The sequence below is a fragment of the Trachurus japonicus genome, chromosome 3, assembly GCF_045865225.1.
Source record: "Trachurus japonicus isolate A0001 chromosome 3, Traja_1.0".
Classification (NCBI taxonomy): Eukaryota; Metazoa; Chordata; class Actinopteri; order Carangiformes; family Carangidae; genus Trachurus; species Trachurus japonicus.
Genome location: NC_140909.1, coordinates 4,618,914 through 4,646,837, shown reverse-complemented (window position 1 = coordinate 4,646,837; position 27,924 = coordinate 4,618,914). Strand labels below are relative to the sequence as shown.

At 39.6% G+C, this 27,924-nt stretch overlaps 1 protein-coding gene across 2 annotated transcripts; it reads right to left on the bottom strand.

Moving 5' to 3' along the window:
- Positions 1-986: 986 nt before the first annotated feature.
- On the bottom strand, positions 987-27,577 carry rbm26 (RNA binding motif protein 26). Of its 2 annotated transcripts, none has more exons than XM_085805613.1 (22): positions 27,092-27,577; positions 26,848-26,966; positions 25,942-26,060; positions 25,728-25,819; positions 24,186-24,463; positions 21,559-21,843; positions 18,468-18,710; positions 16,373-16,513; positions 14,779-14,919; positions 14,421-14,529; positions 14,157-14,313; positions 12,309-12,554; positions 10,871-10,972; positions 10,703-10,771; positions 10,475-10,573; positions 9,139-9,213; positions 8,000-8,167; positions 6,546-6,650; positions 4,703-4,906; positions 3,354-3,440; positions 3,123-3,236; positions 987-1,633 (listed from the first exon to the last, which is right to left on the bottom strand). In XM_085805613.1, exons 1-22 carry the CDS (start codon positions 27,148-27,150, stop codon positions 1,535-1,537), a joined length of 3,111 nt encoding a protein of 1,036 aa, XP_085661739.1. In that variant the 5' UTR covers positions 27,151-27,577; the 3' UTR covers positions 987-1,534. The 2 variants fall into 2 exon arrangements, with proteins under 2 accessions (XP_085661739.1, XP_085661748.1); XM_085805622.1 differs by having other exon boundaries at positions 10,871-10,969.
- Positions 27,578-27,924: the final 347 nt, after the last annotated feature.

Here is a 27,924-nt window from a genome sequence, read left to right as displayed (position 1 = left end):
CTTTCTCCTGGTTTTCCCTGTTAAAGGGGTTTTCCATGGAGTTTTTCCTCAGTGGATGTGAGGGTCTAAGGACAGAGGATGTTGTTATGATGGGATGTAAAGCCCTTTGAGACAAACTGGTGGTAAAAACGGGCTATACAAATAAAATTGCCTTGCCTTGCCTTAAAGCTTTTAGAAACTTAATTATGTCTTATTATGTGAAGGTTTGTATGATTTCACACTGGCAGCGTATTGAAAGACGAATATACAAACACCACTGATATTATAATAAACTGAGATCTAGAACCTGTTCCAACAGGTTTTCCTTTAACCCACAGAGTAAATATGGCTCCAGAGCTTTAAAAAATGATAACAAATTTAATTTACAATTAACCATAAAAAAAATAGTGTATTATAAATACAGGTTGGTCTGGAATCAAATAAAGACTGTTACAGTCAATATAATAATATATAGACACAATCTATAAGACTGAAGCCTCCTGGACGAAGACGACCGGCTGCAACTGGAGCTCCTGCAACAAACACAAGACATGAGCTGTTAGTTATTATTGTTGACATAGTATATCACGTGTTGTATTTTTATATTATAACATGCAAATAAATATAATAACTTAGCAAATTTTTTTACCACTTTGTGAAAGATCTGCAGAGAACATGTTGCATTCTTACCTCGTCATCGGTGCAACGTTTGGTTACCTTACCCATCCAAAATAAAAAAATAAAAAGTACATAAATAAATAAAAAGGTTCATAAAAGGAGGAATTTTGCAGGAATATTTGCTCTTTAGGGGAAGAGGAAGATTTTTTGTTTTTTGAAATGGTCTTTTTTCAGCTCCTTTAGGAGTTTTCTTTTTTCACTGCCACATTTTCTTTTCTTTTTTTTCTTTTTTTCTCTTTTCTTTTTTTTTGGCAGGATATTTTCAGACCATTTCAAGTCTTTATTTTTTTGTACAATCCAAAGTAAAGCCAAGAACTGAGAAGCCAAGCTTTCATACAAATCCTTTAAACCCAGACATAAAATATTTACACAGGAGCATTTAAACCAGTTCAACCTAATAATACTATTCTGCAAAAGCTACAGTCTTGTCGTTCGGTTAAATTACAACACAGGTTTTGTTTTTTTTCTTAAACTCAGAGATCAACAAAAAAGTCTTAAAGTGATCAGCTGTCACATGTGCAGACAAACTAGTTGTGTTTTATGAACCGAAAAGAGAAGAAGAGGAGAGGAAAAAAAAAAACTGAACTATTTCTACATTAAGAGCATTAAAAAAATTCAGCATTGTTGCCTCTGGTACACACATTAAAATTAATCAAACTCACACATGGTTCTTCTGCCAGTTACATGTTTGTGAGGGACACAAAAAAAAAAAAAAGAAAGAAAAAAAACCTGGAGCCAAAGTGAAATGTGTCCTGCTGATTTATAAACAGGCTTTTGAAATCTTATGATGAAGTTGCAGGATGGTCGGTTGCTCGTCTTCTTCCACGCTGAGAGAGGGGGAGAGAGGGGGAAGGAGGGAGGAGCGTCGCACCGATCTTCATCTGCGCCACGGCCGACGCTTGTTGTCGTTGTCGTTGTCCTCTTCCTCGTCGTCGTCCTGCAGCAGCACGTCGTCACTCAGCGACTCCTCCGGGTACTGAGAGAAAGAGAAGGAGAGAGAAAGAGAGAGAAAGAGGGAGAGATTAGTTGCTCTCTACAGTGAACAAAAGGCGATTTCAAGTGGAGAGGCCCCTTTTACTTTGAGCACCATCAGCACCGTGGATTTAAACGGCCTCGAGAGAGACTAAACCCTCGGCTCGAGAGCGTCGCGCTGCAGACTGAAAGGCCGCCTAATGAAAGTACTAGTGGACACGGAAAAAAAACAAACACATTAGGACAGAAGCCGAGCCTGGCGTCACATCCAACGGCGCCCTCTGGTGTCGCACAGGTGCAACAGCAGTTACACCAATTTCCAAATTCCATACTTTTTCCAGACCCTAATTTCCAGACTTCTCTATAAAGAAATTCAAATAATTTGTGATATGAGTAAATAGTTGAAAAGTAGTTTTTAAAAAAATCATGCAATTAATCATTTGTTTTCATTATTCTGTATGTTATTATGTAACCAAATAATTTCCAGGAGATTGTAGCTACAGGTACAATAGCGCATACAAAAATAATTAACCCAGATAACTTCAGGTAAGACCAAACCCAGATAAGTATTAAGATAAATATATTTCCATACAATAATTTCCATTTTCCATACTTTTCCAGACCTGGAAATGTATAAAATCAAATTCCATACTTTTCCATGCTTTCCATACTTGCATAAGAACCTGATAAAATACATCCGAGTTAAGAAGAGTGTAAAGATTCATCCATCCCAAATGAAATCATCAATCAGACATTTGATACACATGATAATATGTAAGTTGCGCCTTTATTTTGAAATTCCCCCAGTGTCTGAGCGATTACCAACTTCTGCAACTTCATACTTTCTTCAAAATATTTTGTTTAAGGCCCTAAATCACATTAAAACCTGCTTTAAATAGATAATTAATGTTCTTTCAGTTTTATAACGCATTCCAGGACATTTTAGAGCTATGTACATCACCTTTTTACTCTTTTACTCTTCTACCTTTTCTTTGTGTATTTAATGACATGTTATTTATTTAATGTGTGTTATTGTGTGATTTCATGTGGTATTTTATGTGGTGAAGCCAAAGACAAATTTCCACATTGTGGACAATAAAGATATTGAATTATTTTGTAGAATATGAAATCAATAGTGAAGAGGAAGCTTGTATTCTAATAAAAACAAATAGTTTTTTTATTCAAGTGTCTGGTTGATGATATTCCAGTTGCTTTTTATGATTTCATATGAATGGAAGTGATTGTGTTAAATCAAGTCTCATATTGATCGAAATTGATTGAAAAGTCTGATCAGTGAATGTCCAAATGTTCGTTTTGAAGTAAATACTTTGTCCTGCACCTTTAAACCATCGTGAACAGAACAAATAAGCTCAATCCTGCCCTGATTAATGTTAAAATCGATCATCTGAACAGAAACCCCCGACACTAAACCTGCTGCAGACACAAAAAGCACCGTTTCTGTAAAAAAAAAAAGAGAGAAAAGCCAAACGAACCTCGTCCTCCTCCGGCTCGGCCTCGTCGGCGTCTGCGGCGCTCAGAGTCGTGACGGGCTTGTGCCACGCCAGGCGCAAGGTCTGGTTGTTGAATCTCACTCCGTGCAGCGCCGCCTGCACACAAACACACACACACACACAAACACACACACAGCAGGTGAGTCCGGTGTCGTCGTGACAGCAACAGATTTTCACAGCAGCAGCTCTCAGGAAGAAAACGTCAGAATTCACCTGTTCGGCCTCGGCTCTCGACTTGTAGGTGACGACCGCCGTCAGGTTGCTCTCGTCTATCTGGCAGTCTTCGATCTCCCCAAATTGCTTCAAAATCGTGAACACACAACATATCGGGTCACTTCACACACAAACACACACACTTCACTGTTCAACTACCGAAAAGAAACTGTTTTATGTCGATGCAAACATCTTGTGGAAGTGCAGATTTGTTTAAAATTGCAGCTGCATTAACACACATCAGAGAACAGTAAACAGTTTAATGCTACGTTCATACTGGAAGCTTTCATGCTCAATTCGGATTTTTTGCTCAGATCCAATTTGTTGTTTGTCTGTTCACATCACCATCTAAAATGTGGCCTTTATCAGATTCCAGTGTGAACGGTTTGCGATTTCAAATTGGCACCAGGCGCAGCAGCTGTTGTACAGGAAACGTATAGAGGGAATGAGTATTTTCACTTTTATTTCAAAATGTCTGTGAAACGGAAGCTGGAAAATGTCTGAGCAGCTGCTGAGGAGGAAAAGAGACTAACTCTGTGTTTTAGTCTCAGTTAGGCTACCGTTACTATAGTTTGTACCCTATATATAGTAGTGTTTTTCAACCTTGGGGTCGGGACCCCATGTGGGGTCGCCTGGAATATAAATGGGGTCGCCTGAAATGTCTAGTAATTGATAAAAATTAAAAAAAGACTGATGAAAATATTCTTTTAACCAATTTTTTTTTTAATTTATGATTAAAAACACCACACACAATCTTAAACAACTGTATTCTATACTTTCACTTCTCGACAGTATATCGAGTTCAAATAAAACGCAGCTTATAAAATATCTGAGTTGACGCATGATTGACGGCCACGATCACATGACTGCACGTGATCGGGGGTCGCCAGAAATTTGTGATGTCAAAATGGGGTCACGAGCCAAAAAAGGTTGAAAACCACTGCTATATAGGAATAAACCTCCTAAAGTGTCTCGTCAACAAGGTTATTACAACCCAAAGTTTAAGTCCACGTGTCCTCTTTTACTTTTAATGTCCTCTCCTTCAGCGCTCACGTTCTCACTACAGCTGGTCTGTTGTCGGTAAACACTCGCCGCTGCACGTCAAATTATCGAGCTGTTTTTTTTTTTCTTAAAACAAAACCTATAGTAAACTTTGTAAAGTGACGTAAAAGTTGCCATAGCTGTTCACACTGAGGTCTGAATCTGATTCTGATTAGAAAATGTCTGATTCAGTGCAACTTGTAACTGCAGCGTGAAGGTTGGTGGGTTAGTTATCGTGTCCTGAACGAGCTGAAAGCTTTAAAATCAAGTTTCATCTCTTCTGTTTCTGTGGTTTTCGGGCGACTTACAGCAAAGTGTGGCAGCACGTCCACGCGGTCGGCGTCAGAGAACCCGGAGATCTCCAGCGCCCGCGGCCGGTGGTCCACCACGGCGTGCATCGGCGCCCCTCTGCCCCGGCCCCTGGCGCCGCGGCCCCGGGCCCTCAGGGCGCCGCGGCCCCGAGCCGGAGCGCCGCGACCGCGACCCGGCGACAGGAGGCCACGTTTAGCCGCCTGGATGGAAAAAAACAGAGGACAGGGAGATCAAGATCAAGAGTCAGCATCAGCAGCAGCAGCAGCAGCAGCATCATCACATCCTGACAAACAGCCGAGCAGCTGTCTGTCTGTCTGTGTGTTACCTGCCAAGGGACTACGGATGCAAATTAGCAAGTTGCTAACTCTGACACATTTACATTTGTGCACACGTACGAATGTTCATTAAAGCAGAAGTAAGCGATCCGGTGGTTTTGGCTAATGCTGCGTTCCAGGCAGGCTTTTGAAACCGTAAGTTACAGCTTCAAGTCACAACTTACGACTTTGTAGCGTTCCAGGCAACCCGTAACTCGTGTTTCTCCAACCTGTTTTACCTGTGAAAGTCACTATAACGGCCACTCGTAACTTCTGACCCGTGAACTCGTACCAGATCGAACTGGTACGACTTCATAGGTCGGAAAAACACCAGTTACGAGTTGCCTTGAACGCACCATAACGTCTTGTCAGCAGATGGAGTTAGCAGCCCCCGCCCTCGTCATGGATCTATTGGTCCTCGTCCCTACGTCGCCACATTCAGGCGCATCCCTTGGCTGCACACACAGAGAGGACTGCCCCTTTATGCCGTTCTCTCTCCTCATTGGATAAAGGTTGTAGGATACAAGGAAAGTTTTCTCCTGGGCTCAGAGCAGAGCAGAGTGACTGACAGACCCGTGTTTCAGACCAAACACTCTATAGAAGTGATTGCTGTCGGAAGATACAACTATTTAAGACTTAGATTAACACAAATATGTCACTTACTTCTGCTTTAATGTGTATTGTCCCTTTTAAATAAATAAATAAAATAAATAAAATAAAACAGCCGAGGAGATGGAGATCAAGAGCAGGAGCAGGAGCGCCCTCCGGTGGCGGCTGTGGGAGTCGCATCTTTTTTTCTTTTTCTTTTTTAGCTTAGTTTATTTCAGTTGACATGTCACCTCATTTTACAATAGAAATTAGATCACACATCAATTTTATTTTATTTTATTTTTATTTTTACTATCTGTATGTGATGTGACCGCTGTTGACTTTGTTTTGTCTCATGTAAGCCTTGCTGGCAAGCGTTTGTGTTGTGTCTGTTTTGTCTATAAGTGAGAGCAAAGATGAATTTCCGGCCTTGGCGGGACAATAACGTTTTTCTAATTCTAATACATCAGCTGGGCAATGTCTTTAAAGACAACAAAAAGAAAAAAACAAAACAAAAATGACATTTAGACCGAAAAGGTGTATAGACTGAAGCTTATCTTATTTTGCCTACCCTGTTTATAAATCAAGTTATATTCAAAATATACAAATATCAGCAAATAACAGAGTCAAAAAATATATATATATAGAAGAAAAAAAGAAAAAAACTTGTAACTTGTATAAATTGATCACTCTATTTTTGAATGTATTTTTAAATGAGATTATGGTGCTGCATGTTTTTAAGTCATTCTCCAGATTATTTCATAGATTGACAGCTGTTACCGTTGTACATCTTAATTTGGTGCTGGTTCTGATTTTTGACTTGGCTGGATATACACACCCCTCTGAGGTTGTGATGGCTTTGTCTTTTATTGAACATTTTCTGAATACAGCTTTTTTTTATTCATTTTAAAGCTTGAGGGAAAGACGAGACGAATACCTCGATCTGCAGCTGCGTGTACTTCATCTTCAGCAGAGCCGTGTCCTCTCCGGCCTGAGTCTTCTTGTACAGGTCCAGCTCCGCGTCCAGCAGCTCCTTCTGGGCCTGCACCCAATCAGGACGGACAAGACAGTTATTCAGGGTTCCTACAGCTTATGCCAAGTTAAATTTAAGACTTTTTAAGACTTTTTTAAAGCCACTTGAAATGAAATTTAAGACCGACTTCATAATAAACACAAATGCAGAAAAAAAAAAAAAACCCACATCAATTACATAGGGTTATAGGGGCAATTTTACCCACTTTCCTCTGTGATCCAAGGTAAAGTGACTGCTACATGAACATTGGATTGTGTCTCTTTCCAGCTGTCCTTTCAAAATAAATGCATAAAAAGTCCGGAAAAACAAAACAAAAACACTGACTCGGGAGCTGGAGGCGGCCGCCACAAACTTCTCTATGTAGGAATGTTACCAATTATTTTGAGATTTGAGACTAATTACAACCATAAAATACCACTTATCAAGTGTTAACATTTTTAAGACCTTTGAAAAATTGATTTAAGACATTTTAATGCCAATTAAGGCCTTGTTTTTAGATTAATGAATTCAATGCCTTTTAAGACTTTTTAAGGATCCGTAAGAACCCTGTTATTAATAAATCAAAGGCACATGAATGAACAAGCATGTGCAATGTGTTGCGTTTAAAGGACAATTCCGGGCAAATTCAACAGGGTTTCCTAACATTTTAGGTCTAAAAGAAGGAATCTGAAGATTTTCAGTTCAATTGCTCCTGTTTTGCGGTAGTTGTGTCTGTCCCCACTGTTTACATCCCACAAAGCCGCAATTTTTTTCCACAGACAGCGTCAGATGTCTACTCAGACATGCACCGATAAGTTTATTTACTTCAAATCAAAAGAAAAATCAAAATGAACTTAATCTGTCCCGAAAGGGAAATTTGTCTTGGGCAATTGGCGTTGTAACAGCTGTTTTGTAATTGCAATACATACATACATACATACATACATCAAGCAAGTCAAGAGATGATATTCCTGTGTTTATGACACAAACGAGAGCTTCCGACTGCACGTGAACACACCGAGCGTCAACTTGGGTCTCGACTCCGCCAGACTTTGAATTAGATCTAGGCTTGCTTGAAGTAAATAAACTTCTCGGTGCATGTTTGAGTCTCCATCTGACGCTGTCTGTGGAAAAACATTGCGGTTTTGAGGGATGTAAACAGCCTAAGCAGCGGAACTTACATCCACTCCCATTCATTGCTGCCGTGGCGACGCGGGGACAGACACAACTACTGCAAAACAGGAGCAATTACACTGAAAATCTTCAGATTCCTTCTTTTAGACCTAAATTGTTGATGAAAATACAGCCCCGAGTTGAATTTGCCTGAAATTGTCCTTTAACTGTGTGTGTGTGTGTGTGTGTGTGTGAGGAGACTCTACCTGGGCCTTGCTCTTGCCGGCGTGCAGCAGGTTGTTGCCGCCCGAGATTCCCTTTATCTCCTCTTGGAGTTTGGTGATGCTCTTGGTCAACTTCCCTAAAGTTTCCATGATCTGGGATTTGTCCTCGGCCTTCATCGCTTTGTTCTTCTCCAGTTTGGAAATCAGGAGCTGTGGAGGACGAGAGCGGGAGGAGCTTCAACTTTTGTGTGTGTCAACTGCTTCCAATTCAACGATTTAATTTAAAGTTTTGGTTAAAACTACGAATCGTTTCACTGTCGACAATCAGATCCGTGTCGTGTCTCTTTAAAAAAGAAAAAAGAAACACAACGAAACATAGACCAGAGCTGCATTTTTATGCAAATGAGAATGACTGATGCATCCTGGGTAATTTAGGGGCAGCGCCCGGCATCCCTCCATTGAAAAGTTCAGCCTAACTGGCTCGACAAACTAACTAACAAAAAGTTGTCTATTAACAGGCTGTTTCCAGATAACACTGAGCCAAAACCTCCCCGGTGATTCCACCAAATACGTGTAGATGTCTGGGTCAGACGTTTCTGGCCACTGTGTGGAGTCACTGATCACTGTGGGAGGCTAAAGGAGCATACCGTAGATTCATTCTTTGTAGTTTTTCAAGATAGCGTGAACGGTGGGTTTCAAAATAATTATGAGACATAGTGCTACAAAAGAAACACAAAATAAAACATTCAAATTGATTGTTAGTTAGTCTACGCTCCATCAAAACACAAAAAGCCACTGAGTGCAATGTAAAAATGCCGGGCGCTGCCCCTAAATTACCCAGGATGCATCAGTCATTCTCATTTGCATAGAGGTGCCGCTCTGGTCTATGTCGACACACGATGCCTCCGCCTCGTCCATTTAACCGAGCGATGACACAATCCAGGAGTCACACACACACACACACACACACTTCCCACACTCAGATTTCAGACGCTGCTGGTAAATCTAAAAGCAGAGAGTCTGAGAAACGGAGGAACTCCTGTTGCTTCATGTTGCTCCATCGGTGACTCAGCGCTCCGACGGCTCAGACACACAACTCAGTTTCACTCTCACAGAGACGAGGTTAAGAGACGAGGCTGCACAACGCCGACAGACCGGTGCCGAGGACCGCGTCGTCTCACCTTCTGCGTCTCGATGTGCTTCTCCAGGATCTCCTGCTTCTTCTTCCTCACGTCCTGCTGTAGCCTCAGATGTTCCTGTCAAACACATCAACACACTCAGAATAAGATCACTAACGCCGGGCTCACACCAAAACATTTCCACAGTCCCAGACTAAAAGAGTCTTTAGTAAATCTTAGGAGTTTTACTGGAGTCACAGCGCGCTCCCGTCATCCTGATCATTTAGGAAGTAATCTGCACTGTTTCATATCAGTCTTGTATCAAACGTGTTTGATATTTTCACAAGTTGCAGTGACGTAACACAATCAACAACCAATAGATGAGCTCTAACTACAGTTGTTACTGTTTACCAGTTAGCCCCGTTAGCTCCGTTAGCTCCGTTAGCGCGGCTACAGTCAAATTCTGGAGTCGTCCATCTATAAAATGAAACGACCAGTGCAACAAATAACCCTCGTACTTGTGTCTCTGTTGTTAAAGTTTAGCATTACTTTAGAGATTCATTTTTACAAATTGGGAGTCTATAAACATGACGTCACGTGCGTTTCCGATCAGTTGTCCTGGAAACACGACGTTCTACCTCTGTGCGCCGTTTGGACCAGAGTGAAAAAACAAACAAACGCGTGTACGAGCTGAAAAATGAAACGACATATCACTTGTGTATACCACCAGTATGTGTGAAAACACCAACTGTAGCTGCACTTAAGCAGTTTTTAATCAATTATTTATTCCTAGATTTATATTTGTTATTTTTCAGTTGTGTCCGACTGTCGAACTAGACAATAAAATAAAGTTAAATGTCTTTCTGTTGCTGTATTACAGAGGGTTTAACCTGAACCAGGCTTTACAACAATAATAATCACATTTCAAAACATTAGGGGTATTTTTTTTGAGAAGTATTTGAACTCTTTTATTGTGAGGTGTGTGATTGAAGGTATAGTTTTGTGTGTGTAATGCCATTCATGTGTTTTTTGGTTCATGTCTGTTTTATATTGTATTGTGTTTCAGTTATAATGTATTGTGTTTGTATTGTATTCTGTAATGTTTTTATGCTACGGACTCTTAGAAGAATAGCCCAACTGGGCTAAAAGAGATCCAAACATTTAGAAAGATATATGCTAATATTGCTGGGGGGAAAAAAACTGCTAAAATAATGTAGTTGTAGTCTTGTAAATAGAGTCTAGGCTGTGACTAAAAACTCTAAACACTTGTCTTTAGATAGTTTTCCAAGAGTCTTTTCCAAATCTTTTCAAAGTCTTCTGATGTATGTGTAGCATTAGTCGTCTTCTTGTCCTGTACTCATCAATCTCTCCTCTCCCTGTTTTCCCTCCTTCTTCTCACCTGTTTCTTCTTCAGGGCTTCCTCTGAGGTTTTCTGCGCTGCCTTCAGGGCTGCAGGATTGTACACCGTCTTCGTGAGGCCCGCGGAAGTTGAAAACACCTGAAAACAGAAAAAGTGATTGCACAAAGAGCATTTAGACTGAATCTGAAGTATTATAGGACAGAGAATAAAATAAAATAAAATAAAATAAAGTTTCAGTCGTCAGTGAACAAAAACAAAAACACGTACTTTTTCGACAGGAGCTGCAGGTTTGGAGGAAAATCCCAAACGGTCCTTCACCGACACTTTAGAGGGATTCTGCACCAACAACAGGGAAGAATACATGAAGTTTACAGACACCGACGACTGCAGAGAAAGAGAGAGAAGCTCTTTAACACCGTCACGGCCGACACACACCTGAGAGGCGACGCCGGGGTCCTGGGGGGAGTCGGAGTCGGGGGGGAGCATCGGTCCGAGGCGATCTTTGACCGACTGCTTCAGACACGTGGTCGACGGCTGCTGGAAATATGATCGTCACATTATTATTACACCTTGGGTCAATGAGGGTGGGTTTTTAACACGGCCACTGTTCCTGAGCTGTAATCTCATGTTTTAAACACACAGGGAGAATCTGGAGGCGTCGCTGCCGTTAATGCAACAGGTTTTGTTTTGTTTTTTCCCCCAAAAAAAACACCCTCGAGCAGGAAGGTGTTACATTTCACACATTTCACAGCAAAGCAAGAAGAGGATGCAGGTAATTATGCTCCAATTAAGATGATAACTGCAGTGAAACCTGTATTTGTCTGTTCAACAGGAGACTAAGCCTCTTTATCATCCTCCTCACTAATTAACATCAGTGGTTTCTGGGTTTTACAACAAGGCTGGATTTTTTTACTTTTACTGGTACAACAATCAACAACATTATACTGTATTGAGTTGTTTACATTTGGTCTGTTAGGCATTAGTATTCAGTGCAAAAAAACTAACTAATTCAGTTTCAAAATATTATCTTTCTTATAATTAATTTGCCAAATAATCTGATGCAATTAAAGGAGAATTCTGGCCATTTTTGACCCCTAAATCGTTGTCCTGATGGTCACCCAGTGTTGGGGGGAGCAAAAAACGCGACTTAAATTGATGCAGGCAAACCGGAGTTACACCATGGCTACCTGGCGCTAGCGATAGCCACAACGCTAACCCAATTCTTTCAACAACAACAACAAACACTCAAAAAACAATCAGACATTACTATCCGATCACAGAGCGCCTGCTCTCCCCGCCACATAAACCAACACTTTTTCCTTGTTGTGATGATTTCTTTACAAAAACAAACGGTGGAGCAGTGCAGTGGTAATGTCCAAAATATCTCCGACCGTTTATTTTTGTAAAGAAATCATCACAACAAGGAGAAAGTGTTAGTTTCTCTCTGTGATCAGATAGTAATGTCTTTCCAGGATGTTTCAGAGTTCAGCTATCTGAGGTGAGTGACTACATGCAAAAACACTAAGTTTATACTGTTTATACGGGTTTATACTGTACAGTTTATGAGTTCAGTGGTGTGTCGTAAGGATTCGTGTACCATAGATATTTGATTGTTTTTTGAGTGTTTGTTGTGGTTGAAAAAATTGCCCCCATACTTTAGCGTTGTGGCTATGGCTAGCGCCGTCTAGTCATGGTGTAACTCCGGTTTGCCTGCATCAGTTTTAGTCGCGTTTTTTGCGCCCCACAACACTGGGTGACCATCAGGACAACGATTTAGGGGTCAAAAATGGCCAGAATTCTCCTTTAACTTGTTTGAAAAGTCACAGTTTCTCCACCTATTGGTAATAAAGACAGTTTTTAATCCATTTCGTACCGTGACCGTCTGAGGCGGCGGCGGCTGTTGTTGTTGTTGTTGCTGCTGCTGCTGCTGATGAAGATGATGATGATGATGAGGGTGAGAGTGAGACTGGCCCGGCACGTCGCTCCCGTTGTCACGGAACCAGTGCACCCTGATGAAGCGGTTGTTGAGCACGGCCTCGGTGCTTTGCATCGCCCGCTTGGCCTCGTCCGGAGCGGCAAACTGGATCAGCGCCCCCTCCGGGTCGTTCTGGTACGCCACCTGGAGAGGAAACAACAAACTTTTTCTTGAAATTTCATCATTTTTCTAGAACTTATAACTTCTTTTTTTGGGGGGGATTTGAGATTTTTAAATGTTATCAGTTTTTCAAGACTTTTTTTTTTACTTTTTTTTGAGAAATTTTACCTTTTTTTTCTGGAAAATTTTTATGTTTTTTTTTGTCTTACTTTTTTCTAGATTTTTTTTCTAAACACTTGTTTGTTTGTTTTTGAGAGCATAATCTTTCAAATATTTCTTGTAACAATGTCTCGTTTCTGGTCAAAACTAATCTCTTTCCACTTAAAATAAGACTCATCACCTAAAAATTGACTTGTTTTTAAACAATTTTCACTTGCTTCAAACAAATTTTTACTTGAAATAGAAAAATCTGCCAGTGAAAGCAAGTTTTTTGTGCTTGTAATAAGAAAGAAAAACTTGCTCCACTATCAGATTTTTCTACTTATTTCAAGTGAATATCTGCTTGAAAGTAAAAAGTAAAAAGTGTCTAAAAACTTTTAACGTCTTTTTTTTTTTTTGAGATTTTTTTTTTTTTTTTTGAAATGTTATCAGTTTTTCAAGACTTCTTTTCACTTTTTTTTGGAGAAATTTTACCTTTTTTTCCCTCTGGAAAATGTTTATGGTTTTTTTTTATGTCTTACTTTTTTCTAGAATTTTTTCTAAACACTTATTTTTTTGTTTTTGAGAAATTTTACCACTTTTTTCTACAAATGTTTTAACATTTTTAGAGAAATTGTACCAATTCCTCTAGAATATTTCCACAAAATTCACATCATTGTCCCTAATTTCAACGGACTAAAAAAAGTAACGTTCTTCAGTCTCAAAACAAATAATTGTGTATTTCTGGTGTTTGCTTCAAAATTTTGTCTAATAGGGTCCATGGTCTAATTTGTGTCATTGTAGGGGTCCTTGATGTGAAAAAGTTTGAGAAACACTGGTAATAGACTGGTTTCAGCCCCCCGTCCTGTCACCACTGTCTCTTCTGTCCATGTTTTTTGAGAATCACAGTAGATCAGGGTGTAAAACTGAGATTTAACAGCAAAAAACGAAGCTCACTTGGAGCTATGTGTGTTCATATGAAACCACACTGAAGCACAGCCCAAGACAATATTAATGATAAAAGTAGTTTCAGATAAACAGCCCAACGGGGAAACTAAAGCCCAGACAAAGAAAACCAAATGGGATAATACAGCTGATGCTAATGTTGCACGTTCATCTGAACTTTATATGAGAATCGTCACTTCATCAAATGAACTTGAGCAGCTCCATGATGCAATTTTCTGTTTATCATCCCAACTGTGCTGACTGAGGGAGTTAATAATGAAATTATTATTATGACTTCTCCTTCCAGTTACATCATATTTCTTTCAGATGACATTACTGATGACTAATCAGATGACTCAAACAACCTAAATTTAATTATAAGCGATGGTTTAACAGTCAATAAAACTAAACCACTAAATAAACTTAGACTTCATTCATAAAAAAAAACCCTGTTCACACATTGACCCATCCATTGTAATGATTTAAAACACATTTTTACTGAGAACTGAGCATCTTGTCTACAGCAGCACGAGGGGAACTGACCTGCAGGTTGACGATGGTGCCAAACTTGCTGAAATGTTCGTTGAGTTTGCTGATGTTGTTGAGCTCGGGGGGAATTTGCCGAACCAGCAGCTTGGTGTTGGGACAGAACGGGGCTCTTTTGTGGTAGCCCTGGTGGTTGGGCTTGTTAAAGTTGGGTCTGGGCAGAGAGGAGAGAGAGAAGGATCAACAAGTTTAAAGATGAAGGTGTTCAACAATCAGCATTGTGTCGATTTGTTAAAAAATATGAAAAATAAAGCGTCTTACTTGTCGAACCAGGGTTTCTTGGAGGGGAGGCCTCCGTCATGGGAGAGGGCCGGTCTCTTCCTTGAATCCGACTCCATAACAATCCTCATACTGTTGTTGGGAATCTTTTCTGGTGACGGACAAACGCAGACATTGTCAGAACAAAAAAAAGAAAAGCATAAACAGAAGAATAGTTTAAAAAGCTATAAAAAAAAAAACACATTGAACTGGTTTTTGTCCTCGTCTGTGGAGCAGCAACAACAGGCTGAACCACACTGGCCACGGTGTGAAGCATTGTAGCACTAGGAAAGTACAGTACATGCATGTTTTTAAGACAATCTATTCAAAGATCGGATGGTTCAGTTCATGGGAACAATACCTCTCTGCGGCTGGTCCACCTCCCCCATTGTGAGGCCGATCAGGTTGGGTCTCTGGGCATTGACACGGTGGCGGTAGATCGGCCTGGAGGTATTAGTGATGCTGGGAGCCTCAGGGTTGTACACGTCTGACTCATAGTTGTCTGACCGGGAGAGAAAGGACGGTTAAACTCAGGAAACAGTAAAGTTAACACCAGGGATGTGCACGGTCACCCGAGTACTCGAGTAGGCAATCTGCTACTCTGTTATGGATTATTACCCGGTTAACCTAGGATTTAAAAAATGGCATGTTAGAGCAACAGTCTAGCGTCGGATCTAAAAACTACATCATCATGCCATGATTCGGCTTTTTCGTAGTGTTAAACAGTTTCGGATCAAGCAACAGGAAGTTCAGCCGAAGCTGGACCGGTCTCCCTGCTGCTCCTTAATGTCGGTGGAGTTTAAAACTTTTTAAATGTTTCGCCCCAACCTTAAGGTGACTTTAATTTTATTTACTTTTAAATCAAATAGTCTTTTTTTTGCAGAGTTGTGTGAAATTAATTTGACTGATTATAACCTAAATTCGTGCCAGAACATGGAACTCCTCCTTTCTCTCACTTTGTGATGATTAAATGTTGATTTTCACAATAATAATAATAAAAGAGAAAAGAAAAATAAGAGAGAAATTAACACTTCTCTGACAAGTCCTCGCTCCTTTGCTTTACAGATATTTATTTCAAACCTTGTGGAAAAACATACTTGCACAAAAAGTTGTTTTTAATCTTAAATATTTTTTGTTGTGTAAAAGCGTTTTTTGGATCGTGCCTCGAACTTTCAAACCTTTTACAAGAATCTGTGGTGCTCAGAGCGCATTTATGCCCCGGCATAAAGATGCACATATGCCCCATATGTGCATCTTAAACTCCAGTCTGTAATTATCCACATGGTATTTTGTCTGACGACGCTGTGTGTCAGTAATGCGGACTGTCTGACGGACAGAGCACATTTATGCCCCGACTGCGCTCTGTCCGTCAGACATGACGTCATTTTATTTTTATTACAATAATCGGTTACCCGGGTAAGGCCAGGTTAGGTTACTCGGTTAGAAAATTATTCGAAATGCCCATCCCTAGTTAACACACACACACACAGCAGCAGCACCACACTGCAAAAAAGCAAAATCTTTCCAAAAATATTTGTCTTATTTCTTGTAAAAATGTCTCATTTCTAGTCAAAACTAATCTCTTTCCACTTAAAATAAGACTCATCACCTAAAAATTTACTTGTTTTTAAATAATTTTCACTTGTTTCAAACAAATTTTCACTTGAAATAAATATAAAAATCTGCCAGTGAAAGCAGGTTTTTTGTGCTTGTAATAAGAAAGAAAAAGTTGCTCCACTGTCAGATTTTTCTACTTATTTCAAGTGAAAATCAGCTTGAAAGAAGTAAAAAGTGTCTAAAAACAAGCTGCTTTTTAAATGTGATGAGTCTTATTTTAAGTATAATTAGATTTGTTTTGACTAGAAAAGACATTTTTACTAGAAATAAGACAAATATTCTTAGTAAGATTTTGCAGAGCAGCAGCAGGGATGTAGAAATACAACATTTTCATTTACCGGCGGTGAAGAGCGGTGCGGAGACCTGGGGAAGAGAAGAGCGCATCCCGGAGGTGACGATGGTGGGAACGGAGCTGGTGATGGAGTTGGGCGGCGCGTCCATGCCGGCCGGCTGCAGCGGGGGCAGCGGAGGGGGGGGACCTGTGTCAGGCAGAGTGAAATATACTGATAAAAAAGAAGAAGACAGAACGAGGAGAAGTTCAAGCAGAGTATGAACGGACAGAGGTTTCAGAGACAAAGCAGTTTCAAACATAAACATGTTCCGGGCTTGGATCCAAATTGTTGCCTGGCAACACAGAGTTTCTAGTCTGTGCTCCAGTGTGTTTTTGTAAAATTACACCACCACTGTTTTTATTACATTTGATACTAAAATATATTGAAACTTTAAAAAGGTCCAGTGTGTAAAACGAGGGGAAAACAGTGACATCTAGCTTTCCAATTCTGTTATTCATCTATCAAATTAATTCTATTGTTTATTTATGAACGTGAAACTCTTGAAACGCGCTCTCTGGTTGGCTGGATTTACCATTCCGTACAAACAATGGCGGCGCAAGATGGCGACACTCTCTAAGCAAGCAAGACCCTTGCTATAGAAGAATTATAAGGCTGTGAAAACCAAACAGATTTTATTTTATAGCGATTATACACTCATACAAATATATTCATGGGTAGTATATTCAGATTTTACCAATAAACCTTGACAAATATTACACACTGGACCTTTAAGATGTAACTAATACTACTTCTCATTTTAGTTCATCAAGGTTCAGATCTTCATCTGTGAAGACCTGAAACTTACCCCTGACCTGTGTGATGGTAAACTGAATATTTTGTTTGGGAATAAACAGGTAATATGGAAATGTCACGGTGGGCTTTGGGAAATTGTGAATTTCCTGCCATATTCAAGACTAAATGATCAAATAGATAATTGAAAAAAATAATTGGATTCATTAATGAGTAATGAAAATAACAGTTAGCTGCAGCCCTGTATGTTTTCACAATCACATCTACTGAATTTCACCTTTTTTATATTTCTTACATTCGATTATTGACAGGGTTCCTACACATTTGACATTTCAATATTCCATACTTTTTCCAGACCAGACTTCTCGATAAAAAATATCTAATAATTTGTGACATTAGATGTGTATCATGTAAATGTAAATAAATTATGCAATTAATCTTTTGTTTTCATTATTCTGAATTTGTGTGCCATTATGTCACCAAATAAGGAGATTGTAGCTCAGTACAATACTGTAGTGCATACAGAATAATTAACCCAAATAACTTCAGATCAGAAGTCTTCAGATAAATATACAGCAGGGAAAATAAGTATTGAACACGTCAACATTTTTCTCAGAAAATATATTTCTAATAGAGCTATTGACATGAAATTTTCACCAGATGTCGGCATCAACCCAAGTAATGCACACATACAAAGAAATCCGAACATTAATGTCCATAAATTAAGTTATGTGTAATAAAGTGAAATGACACAGGGAATAAGTATTGAACACATGAAGAAAAGGAGGGGCAAAAAGGTATGGAAAGACAAGAAAGCAGCTGGAGTTTGTCAGTATTTAGAATGTAATCCTGTCTCCTATCAGTGCAAAGTAATATCAGCTGGTTTAGTCCTGATTGATGCCTTTTAAAAAGGTTTCTCACCACCAAGGAGTCAGACAAGAAGTATTGCATGATGGGTAATAGCAAAGAGCTGTCTAAGAGCTGTCTAAAGACCTACGCAACCAAAGATTTCAGACAGAAGAGTCAAAACAATAATCAGAAAGGTTCCTTTACAGTCCAGGACACTGGTGGAGAGCTTCAGACAGACCTGGAATCAGCAGGTGCAGTTGTTTCAGAGAAAACAATAAGTAATGCACTCAACATGGATATATTTTCTGAGAAAAATGTTGACGTGTTCAATACTTATTTTCCCCGTTGTATTTCCATATAATAGTTTCCATTTTCCATACTTTTCCAGACCCGGAAAAGTATCAAATTAAATTCCATACTTTCCATACTTGCGTAGGAACCCTGTATTGAGGTTAATCAACATCTATGTTACATGATTTTCTGGCAAACAGTCGATTCTCACCTGCAACAGGTGGCAGACTGGGTGGGAGGGCGCCGGGCGGGGGCACCGGGGGCCGCAGGTTCACCGGTGGGGGGTTCATGAGCGGCGGCGGCGGCGGGAGCCCCGGCGGCGGCGGCCCGTCCACGCCGGGGATGGGGGGGGGCTGGAAGGGCAACATGTTGGGCAGGTTGACGTCCTCCACGACGACGGGGTCGCTGCCGTGGTCGAAGGGACACATGTCCCCCCGCATGCAGAAGCCTTTCTCTGGAAAACACAGCAGGGATGTTAGACAACACACACACACACACACACACACACACACACACACACACACACACACACACAGACACACACACAGACACACACACAAAAGAGATATTCACCTTCCACATTTGATTCGATACAGTACCAATACTCGTAGTACCGCTGTTAGGGATGGGCATGATTAATCCAAGGTCGATTATTGATCGTTAAGAATTTTATCGATCACGGAAAATGTTTATCGATTTATTATAAGGGATCATGTAGAGGGCAGAGGTTGTCATGGAGAAATAAACCACGGGTTTATTTTTTCATAACAACCATTAAACTCCATATAAGTATTATTATACAGGCCTATTATTATTATTACACGGTTTAAGAGTGAAATAATTCATTAACGCGCTTGTGTCGCAACAGAGACAGGTTCAGGTTTGGTTTTCAGCAGCAGTGTGGAAGGAGCCTCCACTCTCTCTGTAAGTTACAAGCTACAAGTCATTTATCTAACATCACTATTAGTCCGAAGCTGTTTAACGACGGTTGATAGTTAGTTTCTCTTTTCTGTGCTCCTGTGATCAGAACACCTTCGCGGTGTGTTGGCTACAGTAAAAACAATAAAACACACGCTTTCACATTTTGAAAATGCTTGTGATTTTTTTTTTTTTGTACAAGTGCAGCGCAACGATCCTTTTTTTTTTTTTTTTTTTTTTTACTGTAAATGATGCCGGCACCGTCCCTACAGGTGAAGCACAAGCACACAGACGTCCGTGTACGTTGTTGTCTGACTTTCTTCCTTCACGGGGACTGCCCCGGATTACTGGCACACGCCATAGCCGCACGCATTTTGTTTTTAATTATGAATATTAATATTAATATTAACGATTAATCGATAATTGATCGTTAATTTTCCCTAAGATCGATCAAAAAGATTTCTTCAAATGCCCATCCCTAACCACTATACAACGGTACCTGTTTCCAGTACTGTTTCTGTTTATGTATGTGTATTAAAGTTATTTAAAAAGATATAATAGTAAGGTTTTTGAATATTTATTTCTCAACAACATCACAACTCCTCAGCCTTTAAGAGTAATTTATCTTTTAGGGATGGGAAATGATTTTCAAATACTAAAAATAGTCTTTAAATGAAAAAAAAAAAAGTAATTCATAGTTCATCATGAGTGAAAAAATGTAAATGTTCCCTTTTTACTGTGGCAGAAGGGGAAACATGGAGAGAGTCCAGCCAACCGCCATCAGAAAGTTCTGTGTGAAACTAAATAAAAAACAAATGAAACTGAGGCGCAGCACAAACACCTGCTAGTTTTGCCTGGTTTCTACTGAAAAGAGACGAAAACACAACTCACCCACTCTCGTCCAGCTGCTTCCTACATGTAGGAAAGCCCTGACGAGTCGATTACTGAATGCATCAGAGTTCCTATCTGTCTTCCCTCTCTGTTTATAAGTAGCATTCATTCAAATTGTCCAGCAGCTTACATAACCTAAAATTATACAATATAAATGACAAGTAAACGTGTATGTAGCCTAACAAATGGCATTGTGCAGGGCTTCTGCATTAGCGGGAAGCAGCTGGAGGAGAGTGGGTGAGTTGTATCTTCGTCTCTTTTCAATAGAAACCAGGCAAATCTAGCAGGTGTTTGATGCCTCGTATTATGGGCTGGGACCCTATGTGTACTGTTGACGAAGTTTGGTGCTGGTCTGAATATTATTTGTGGCTGTGAGTAGCTTTTTTGATGGCGGTTGGTAGGGGTGGGAGAAAAAATCGATATCGCGATATCTTTTTTGACGATTTTTATTTATTTATTTTTTTGTGCAATGTGCATTTGTTAGCCTTTTTTACATACAGAGAGTCCAGGTTTTGAAAAGGGTTTAAGTTCACTTTATAATGGAGTATGTTAATTTATAGGCTCCTACAGTATTTGTGTGCAGATAAATGTTTAAAATGCTAAAGACTAAAAATCGAGAGAATCTGCAATATCATAGAATCGCAATTTAAATCGAATCGCCATCCAAAAAAATCATAGAAGAATCGAATCGGGAGAAAAGCGTATCGTCCCGGCCCTAGCGGTCGGCTCGTGGCTCCATACACAGCAGTGTTTTTCTATCTGGCCGTCTGTGCTGAAGTCGCTACAACTGGAGAAGTTTGCGGTCGGCAAGCTTGCTCTCTGGAGGCGGTGTTCTACTCGGCCTCACGGTGCGTTAGACCAGTGGTTCTCAACTGGTGGGTCGGGACCCAAAAGTGGGTCGCGGACCCGTTCTGGATGGGCCGCGGACAGCTGGTCAAAAAAAGTAAATAATATTTAATGCACATCTGATGTTGGACATGTCTTTTATTTTGAAAAATAACTTATATTGAAAGGCACGCGTCACATGAACACATGCAGTTGTAATGGTCCTCCTCAGTTTCTTATTAATGTGGCCTGATGCAGTGAATCTTGTTTTGTTTTGTGGGTCTTTATTTTGTGCAGTTTGATATTTATTCACTTTTGTGAACATGCTCTGAATGCAGAGATGCATTAGAAGTCAAATATATCGTTTTGTTGGTCTCCATTTTGTGCAGTTTGATATTATTTTATTCACTTCCGTACATGCAGTTGTCATGGTAACTCCTCAGTTTCATTCATGTGCTCTGAAATGCACTTTGCTCAATAAAGAGCAAAATGAGTTTTTAAAGGCTTTTAAAAATATATATATATTGGTTTGAATTCTATAAAAGTGGGTCGCGACTTAATGACCATGGGAAGATGTGGGTACCAGAGTGAGACTAGTTGAGAACCCCTGCGTTAGACCATAGGTTAAATTTAGACCGGAGTGTCCCTTTAAATGCTGCTTTTCTTACCGTCGTAGTCGCGGCACCTCTTCCTCTGCTGGGGCGGCGGCGGCGGCCCCCGACCGAACGGGCCGCGGTCCACGGGGTGCTCGGGACGGAAGTCTGACCAGCTCTCGGTGGTGTTGTTGCTGTGGTGGTGCGTGGGGGCGATGACCGTGATGGTGCTGCTCAGCGTCGGGACCGGGAAGTGTGAAGTGGTTGCCGTGGAGACCAGAGCCGCCGCCGTCGCCGCGTTGTAGCCGTCGCCACCCTCCGACCTGTCGTGGTCGTACTTCAGCTTTCCAGAATCTCGTTCTGTCCAGAGAGAAAGTTAATGACGGTAAATACGACTTTTACACTTGAGATTAATTAAACTAAAACATCTAAAATAGTTGTTTAATGGTTTTAAATAAAAGCTGATTCATTCTTCCCAACTGCTATTAGACTATTCAACGCCAAAATAACTTTTTGTACTGTTCATTCATTTGTTTTCAACTCCACCACTCCAACAAGTTGTATTTATACAAGTTTATTTACTCTAGATACACACTGACTGTATATTTAATTCCCTGTGTAAATTATCTTCAGCTTTTAATCTTTGACCTTTGTACAAACTCAACTGTATAGTATTTATTTCCTTGATTCTTTGTATAAAACTGTTCAGTATTTTTTTTATTTTTAACTCTGCTACTGTGACAAGTGAATTTCCCATACGTGGGATCAATGAATGAAAAAAAAAAGAGTCTTATCTAATCCTCTAATCGTCCTGCCACTGTTTATCAACGGTGCAGTTCAGACCTGGTATTGACAGGGTCACAGGTGAACTGAGGGAAGTCAATCGGGACACATTTTTATTATTATTGATTATATTTTATCATTATTATAAATTTGTATTGTACTATCATACTGATTTATTGTTATTTTTGGTGATATTTTGATTATTATTATTATCATCATTAGTAATATACTGTTATTTTGCTTATAATGAAACAGAGTGGGGTTTTTTTTGTTGTTGTTGTAGATGTTTTATTTAATATATACTTTTTATTTTATACTTTATAAAACTTTTCTTTTTTTATTATTATTTGTCTCTCTGATCATGGAGATTTTGTTTCATGCATGTTTGATAATAAAGATTTCAATTCAATGCAATGCAATGCAATGCAATTCAATGCAATGCAATGCAGGTGTGAACAGAGCTGACCACATCGTTTACTTGATATGCTGCAGGTGTCTGAGCTGCTTTCACTTTATGAATCAGCTCCAAATCCTTTGCTCAATTTAAAAAAAAAACAGCTGCATTTGATTTTACATTACAAAAACAGTTCAATCCAGTACACATCTCTGTAGTAAATTACACAAGCACATCTCTGTGGATGACGTCATCTCTGTGTCCTGGTCAGCTGTGATCTAACTGGACTCACTCTGACGGGTCGGCAACAAACAGGATCAGAGTTCAAACAGAGTGAACTTTGCTCACACTGCACTGACTGTGTAAGAGGAAAAGTTGTGTTTCTAACGCTAAACACATGTTTTGTGGTTGGGGATGTCATGATTACTTGTTTTCACAACTAATCGTGGTATTAAAAGCCACAATTAATTAATTGTAAAGATTACTAAATACCGTTACTTTCCCAAAAAGATGATGTTGGAACCGTATCGGCATGTGCGCAAAAATAAAGGTAAATGCACAGATACTGGTCCATTTATCTATCTAAAAAAACAAAAAATGATTGAAATAAACGTAAATATTTGGTATAGATAACAATTTATGACCTGAATATTTCAAACATTTCCCCTGGGGATTAATAATTGGTCCTATATTAATACCAATTAATTCTTGTGTATTTCTCTGTTTGTTTATTACCTGCCAAGGGAGTGCGGATGCAAATTAGCAGGCTGCTAACTCCGACGCATTTACATCTGTACACCCGTACTGATGTTCATTAATGTGTATTGTCCCTTTTAAATAAATAAAGAAATAAAATAGATACTTGAAATATTTTGTGTAAACAATGAGTAATGTAGTTATATTTAGATTTTTTACACATTCTTAGTGTTGTGAAATTAATTAGTGCATAATAATAATCGTGATAACCGTAGTACCACACTGCAAAAACTCAAAATCTTTCCAAGAATATTTGTCTTATTTCTTGTCAAAATGTCTTATTTCTGGTCAAAACTAAACTCTTTCCACTTAAAATAAGACTCATCACCTAAAAATGAACTTGTTTTTAGATAATTTTCACTTGTTTCAAACAAATTTTCACTTGAAATAAGTAGAAAAATCTGCCAATGAAAGCAAGTTTTTTGTGCTTGTAATAAGAAAGAAAAACTTGCTCCACTATCAGATTATTTCAAGTGAAAATATGCTTGAAAGAAGTAAAAAGTGTCTAAAAACAAGCTACTTTTTAATGTGATGAGTCTTATTTTAAGTAGAATGAGATTTGTTTTGACTAGAAATGACATTTTGACTAGAAATAAGACAAATATTCTTGGTAAGATTTTGAGTTTTTGCAGTGCATGATTATTTCTCTGACAATAATCGCACCAAGAAAATGTATAAATCGTGACATCCCTATTTGTGGTCATTGCTCTAGTGGCTGTTTTTAACCAACACAGGCCTGATGTATCTGAATCAATCAGGTTCTTCTCACCTCTGCTCCTGCTTCTGGACCGGGTTCTGCTGTGGGACCGGCTGCGGCTGCGGTCCCGATCCCGGTCCCTGTCCCGGTCTCGGTCCCGGTCCCGGTCCCTCTCTCTGTCGCGGTCTCTGAGCCGATCCTTGCTCCAACTCCGGCTGCGGCTGCGACTGTAGCTGCGACTGCGTCCTCGCCTGCGATTGTAGCGATCGCGGTACGAGTCTCTCCTCGGCGGGTTGCGGTCATAATCTCGCTTCCTGGAGCGATCGTCTCTCTTACGGTCATCTCCCCTCCTAAAAAAAACAAAAAACATAAGTGTTAGGGATGTCCCGATCCGATATTGATATCGGATTTATGTCCGATATCAGCCAAAAAAACGAATATCGGATTATATCGGACTGCATCTAAAATCTCCGATATAAACGCTCCGATAAAAGCAGTCCATTATTCCGCTCCAGCACTTCTGTCCCATATGAATAGGTGACTCGTTCACACTCCAACACAGTAGGTGGCGTAATGCACCTTAATGTTGGTGGCCGCCGCCAGAGAAGAAGAGCGGCCGGCTCCAGCATGCAGAGATCACATGATCACAACAACAACAGCGTGTGTGTGATTCATCCATGGTGCGATTGTAGCAAGGAGATGTGATGTCGGCTGTGTGGCACGTAGACTACACACACGCACGTGTACACACACACACACACACACAGACACAGGTGCATGGACAGGTCGCGCTTGCCCGGTAATAAACGGTAAATGCGCTATATTGCTCTAAATGTACAGTTCAAATTAACTACCGACGGGGTCGGTGGTCAGATTATTCTGGAGGAAGACCAGCTGGTCCACATGTTGTGCCGTGTTACGGTGCGTTCACACCGGGCACACAACATGTGGTTGCTCACAACAGTGCTAAAGCCAGAATTAAATTAACGATGCTAATTTCTGTTAGCCCGTCTATGGCGTTTTACATTATAGGTTAGCATTAAGCTAGCGGGCTTTATGCTTAGTTGTGACACTGGCTGTGTGTTTTGAACGTTGTTTCAAACTATGTGGGTTTGATTAAACATCTTTGATGCTTAAATATTGCTGCTTAATATATTGCTTTACTCCTCTTTCTATTTTATGTATGCCATTTTTACTGTAGGGCAGGCTATAATCTTCAATTTGGAGTGACAAATAAAACCTTGAAGCAAGAAGATTTTGCCTTTTGTTTGACATTGATGTACCTACAGTAATTCAATAACAGTTGTAAATAAGGTTTATTTTTTAATATTTTACAGTTCAAAAGTAAGCTCACTACTGTCTGTCCCATAGAAGAACATGACAGCAGCAGCCTGTCAGTCAGCAACAGGAGGATCTCCTTTGTATTAGAATTTGAAAAATATCAATAATCGTTTTTTTTTTCACCACCCCTAATATCGGATCAATATCGGTATTGGGCCGATATAGTATCGGGACATCCCTAATAAGTGTGAAATTGAAAAAAGTAAGGCGAAGAGAAAAAATGCAAACTGAGGACAAGATATGTGACAAACTTGCAGGTGCACACACACACACCTGCTGTCTCGACTGTAGCGAGAGCTTGATTGTGAAGGGCTGTGATTCACCCGTCGAGAAAACTTCTTCTCTCTTTCTTCTTCCCGATTTGGCTGAAAAAAGAAAAAAGAAATCTCAATAAATCGTGTTTTTATCAGAGAGACGATAAGAATAAGAAGTCCTCCATATTGTTTTTCATGCACATGTGATGGTTCTTTAAAAAAAAAAAAATCACCTCATCTTTCTTCTGCTCATCCTTCTCTACTTTGCCCAGAGTTGACGGTTGCTCCGGCTGAGGGAGGTAGCTTTTGTTGTTGATAGCTTCAAACAGCTTATCCACAAATGGCTGAGTCTCTGAAAGACATTCATGGTGCAAATCAAGGATTGATGTGGAAGCATTGATGATAATTAACATACAAAGTAAAGCTTTCATGAGGGAGACGATTGATTCCCTCCAGTTTAAGCCTCTCATGTATTCCGGACACAAGCCTACACATTTAATATAAACAAATAATATGCATTGATCCAAGTTATCACAGCTTTTTATTTTTCTGGTGCATCAAAATGGAAAATCTTTATTTTTCTAATTCAGATCGTTACTGGAGACTTACAGTGTTTAGACAACATCCCCAAAGTGTTTCAAACGTCTGTCTTTTTTCTCAAAACACGACCCGTTGCTTGTGTTTCAAGCACATGTTCAAGGTCTTGGTCTTATCTCTGGATTTTTTTTTTCTCAAGAGAGACCAGTCAAAACCACAGCTGCAGTGGCATCTTTTTCTTTTTTTTATACCACAAATGTCTCTCTGTCTGTCACTTGCTCACTTTGGTTTATGTGATGTAATTCAATAACTTTAAGATAATAAGAATAGTTCTAATAAAGTATCTGCTTGCAGTGTCAACAGTGGGAGGAGACTTTAGCAATGCAAACTTTGTTAACATTAAATACAGTTCAGATTTTATATAATATTATCTTTTATTTTAAGCTAGTCTTGAAAATGGTCTGGCATGATTGGTTTCATGTTGGTCTTGACTTAAGTCTCAGGTCAGGTGGTCTTGACTACAACACTAGAAAAAACCGATATGAATCTAAATTTTAGGGGGAATTGAATAAGGAACAAAGTGGTAATGTAAGGATAATTACCTTTCTGGAGAAATACATCCAACTGGTCAATACACAGGGCTTTGAGTTCCTTCTCACTTTTATCCTTCTTCACCAAAGCAACAACATACTTTGCGAGGGCAGAAGGGTCTGCATCACAGCTGGAGATATACAAGCAGTAAATATCATTAAATACCCGTAGAGACATAATTTAATAGATATATTTACATGAAAATGAATAGATTAACTGCTCATAAAATTAGGTTAACAGCTGTGCGTTACTTACATGGGCTCGAGGGTTTCAGACAGCCATGTTTTCAAGGCATCGAGGTTTTCAATGATCATTTTAGATCCAGCGAAACTTCCCCTCCACCGCCAGCTGGGCCGATGTTTCTGTTTCTTACCCACTTACTTCTTCTTCTTTAAGGAAAGCAGACACTTTCGTGATCTTTGGCTAAGCTAATGATGCTAAAAACCCCCCTTCATCCGCGTTAACGTTAGCTTAGCTTAGCTTAGCTTAGCAAACGTCTTTTCCAGGCCTCCTCTAACGTGCCTGCACGACTCCTCGGCTCTCGTGATGCATTTGTCATGGAAGTGCAAAAAGAGCGTGGCTGTTATTTATCAACGTCCAACCAACTAAATTGAACTAAATTATTTTTTATTATTATTCGTTTAACTTCAGGAGCATCCTCCACGCTTCACTTACTACTTTATCCCCTGTCTCTCACTAGCTAACACACGCCATGGCGACTATTTACTTCCGCTTGTGTTCTCGTAGACAAAATATCGCGAGAGTTAGACAGTGTCGCACAGTCAGCATAGAAGTTATATGCGAGACAGTACTAGTATAATGTTTGCCTCGTTAATATAATACATCCATGGTTTGCCTTTGTCATGTCTTGGAATCATAGACTGTAAAAAATGTCTGTCGCTTTGTTTTTTGGTTCCTTGTTCAATTGGTGATGTTATTTGATGATGAATAAATATTATATATTAAAAAAAAAAAAGAGAGAGACAGTACTAGTGCAGTGGAGAGGGACTTATTTTTTAGTTTGACGACAACAAAAAAGAAAAAGACTTGTTTTTAGGTAAATTTTCACATTTATATAAATATATAAA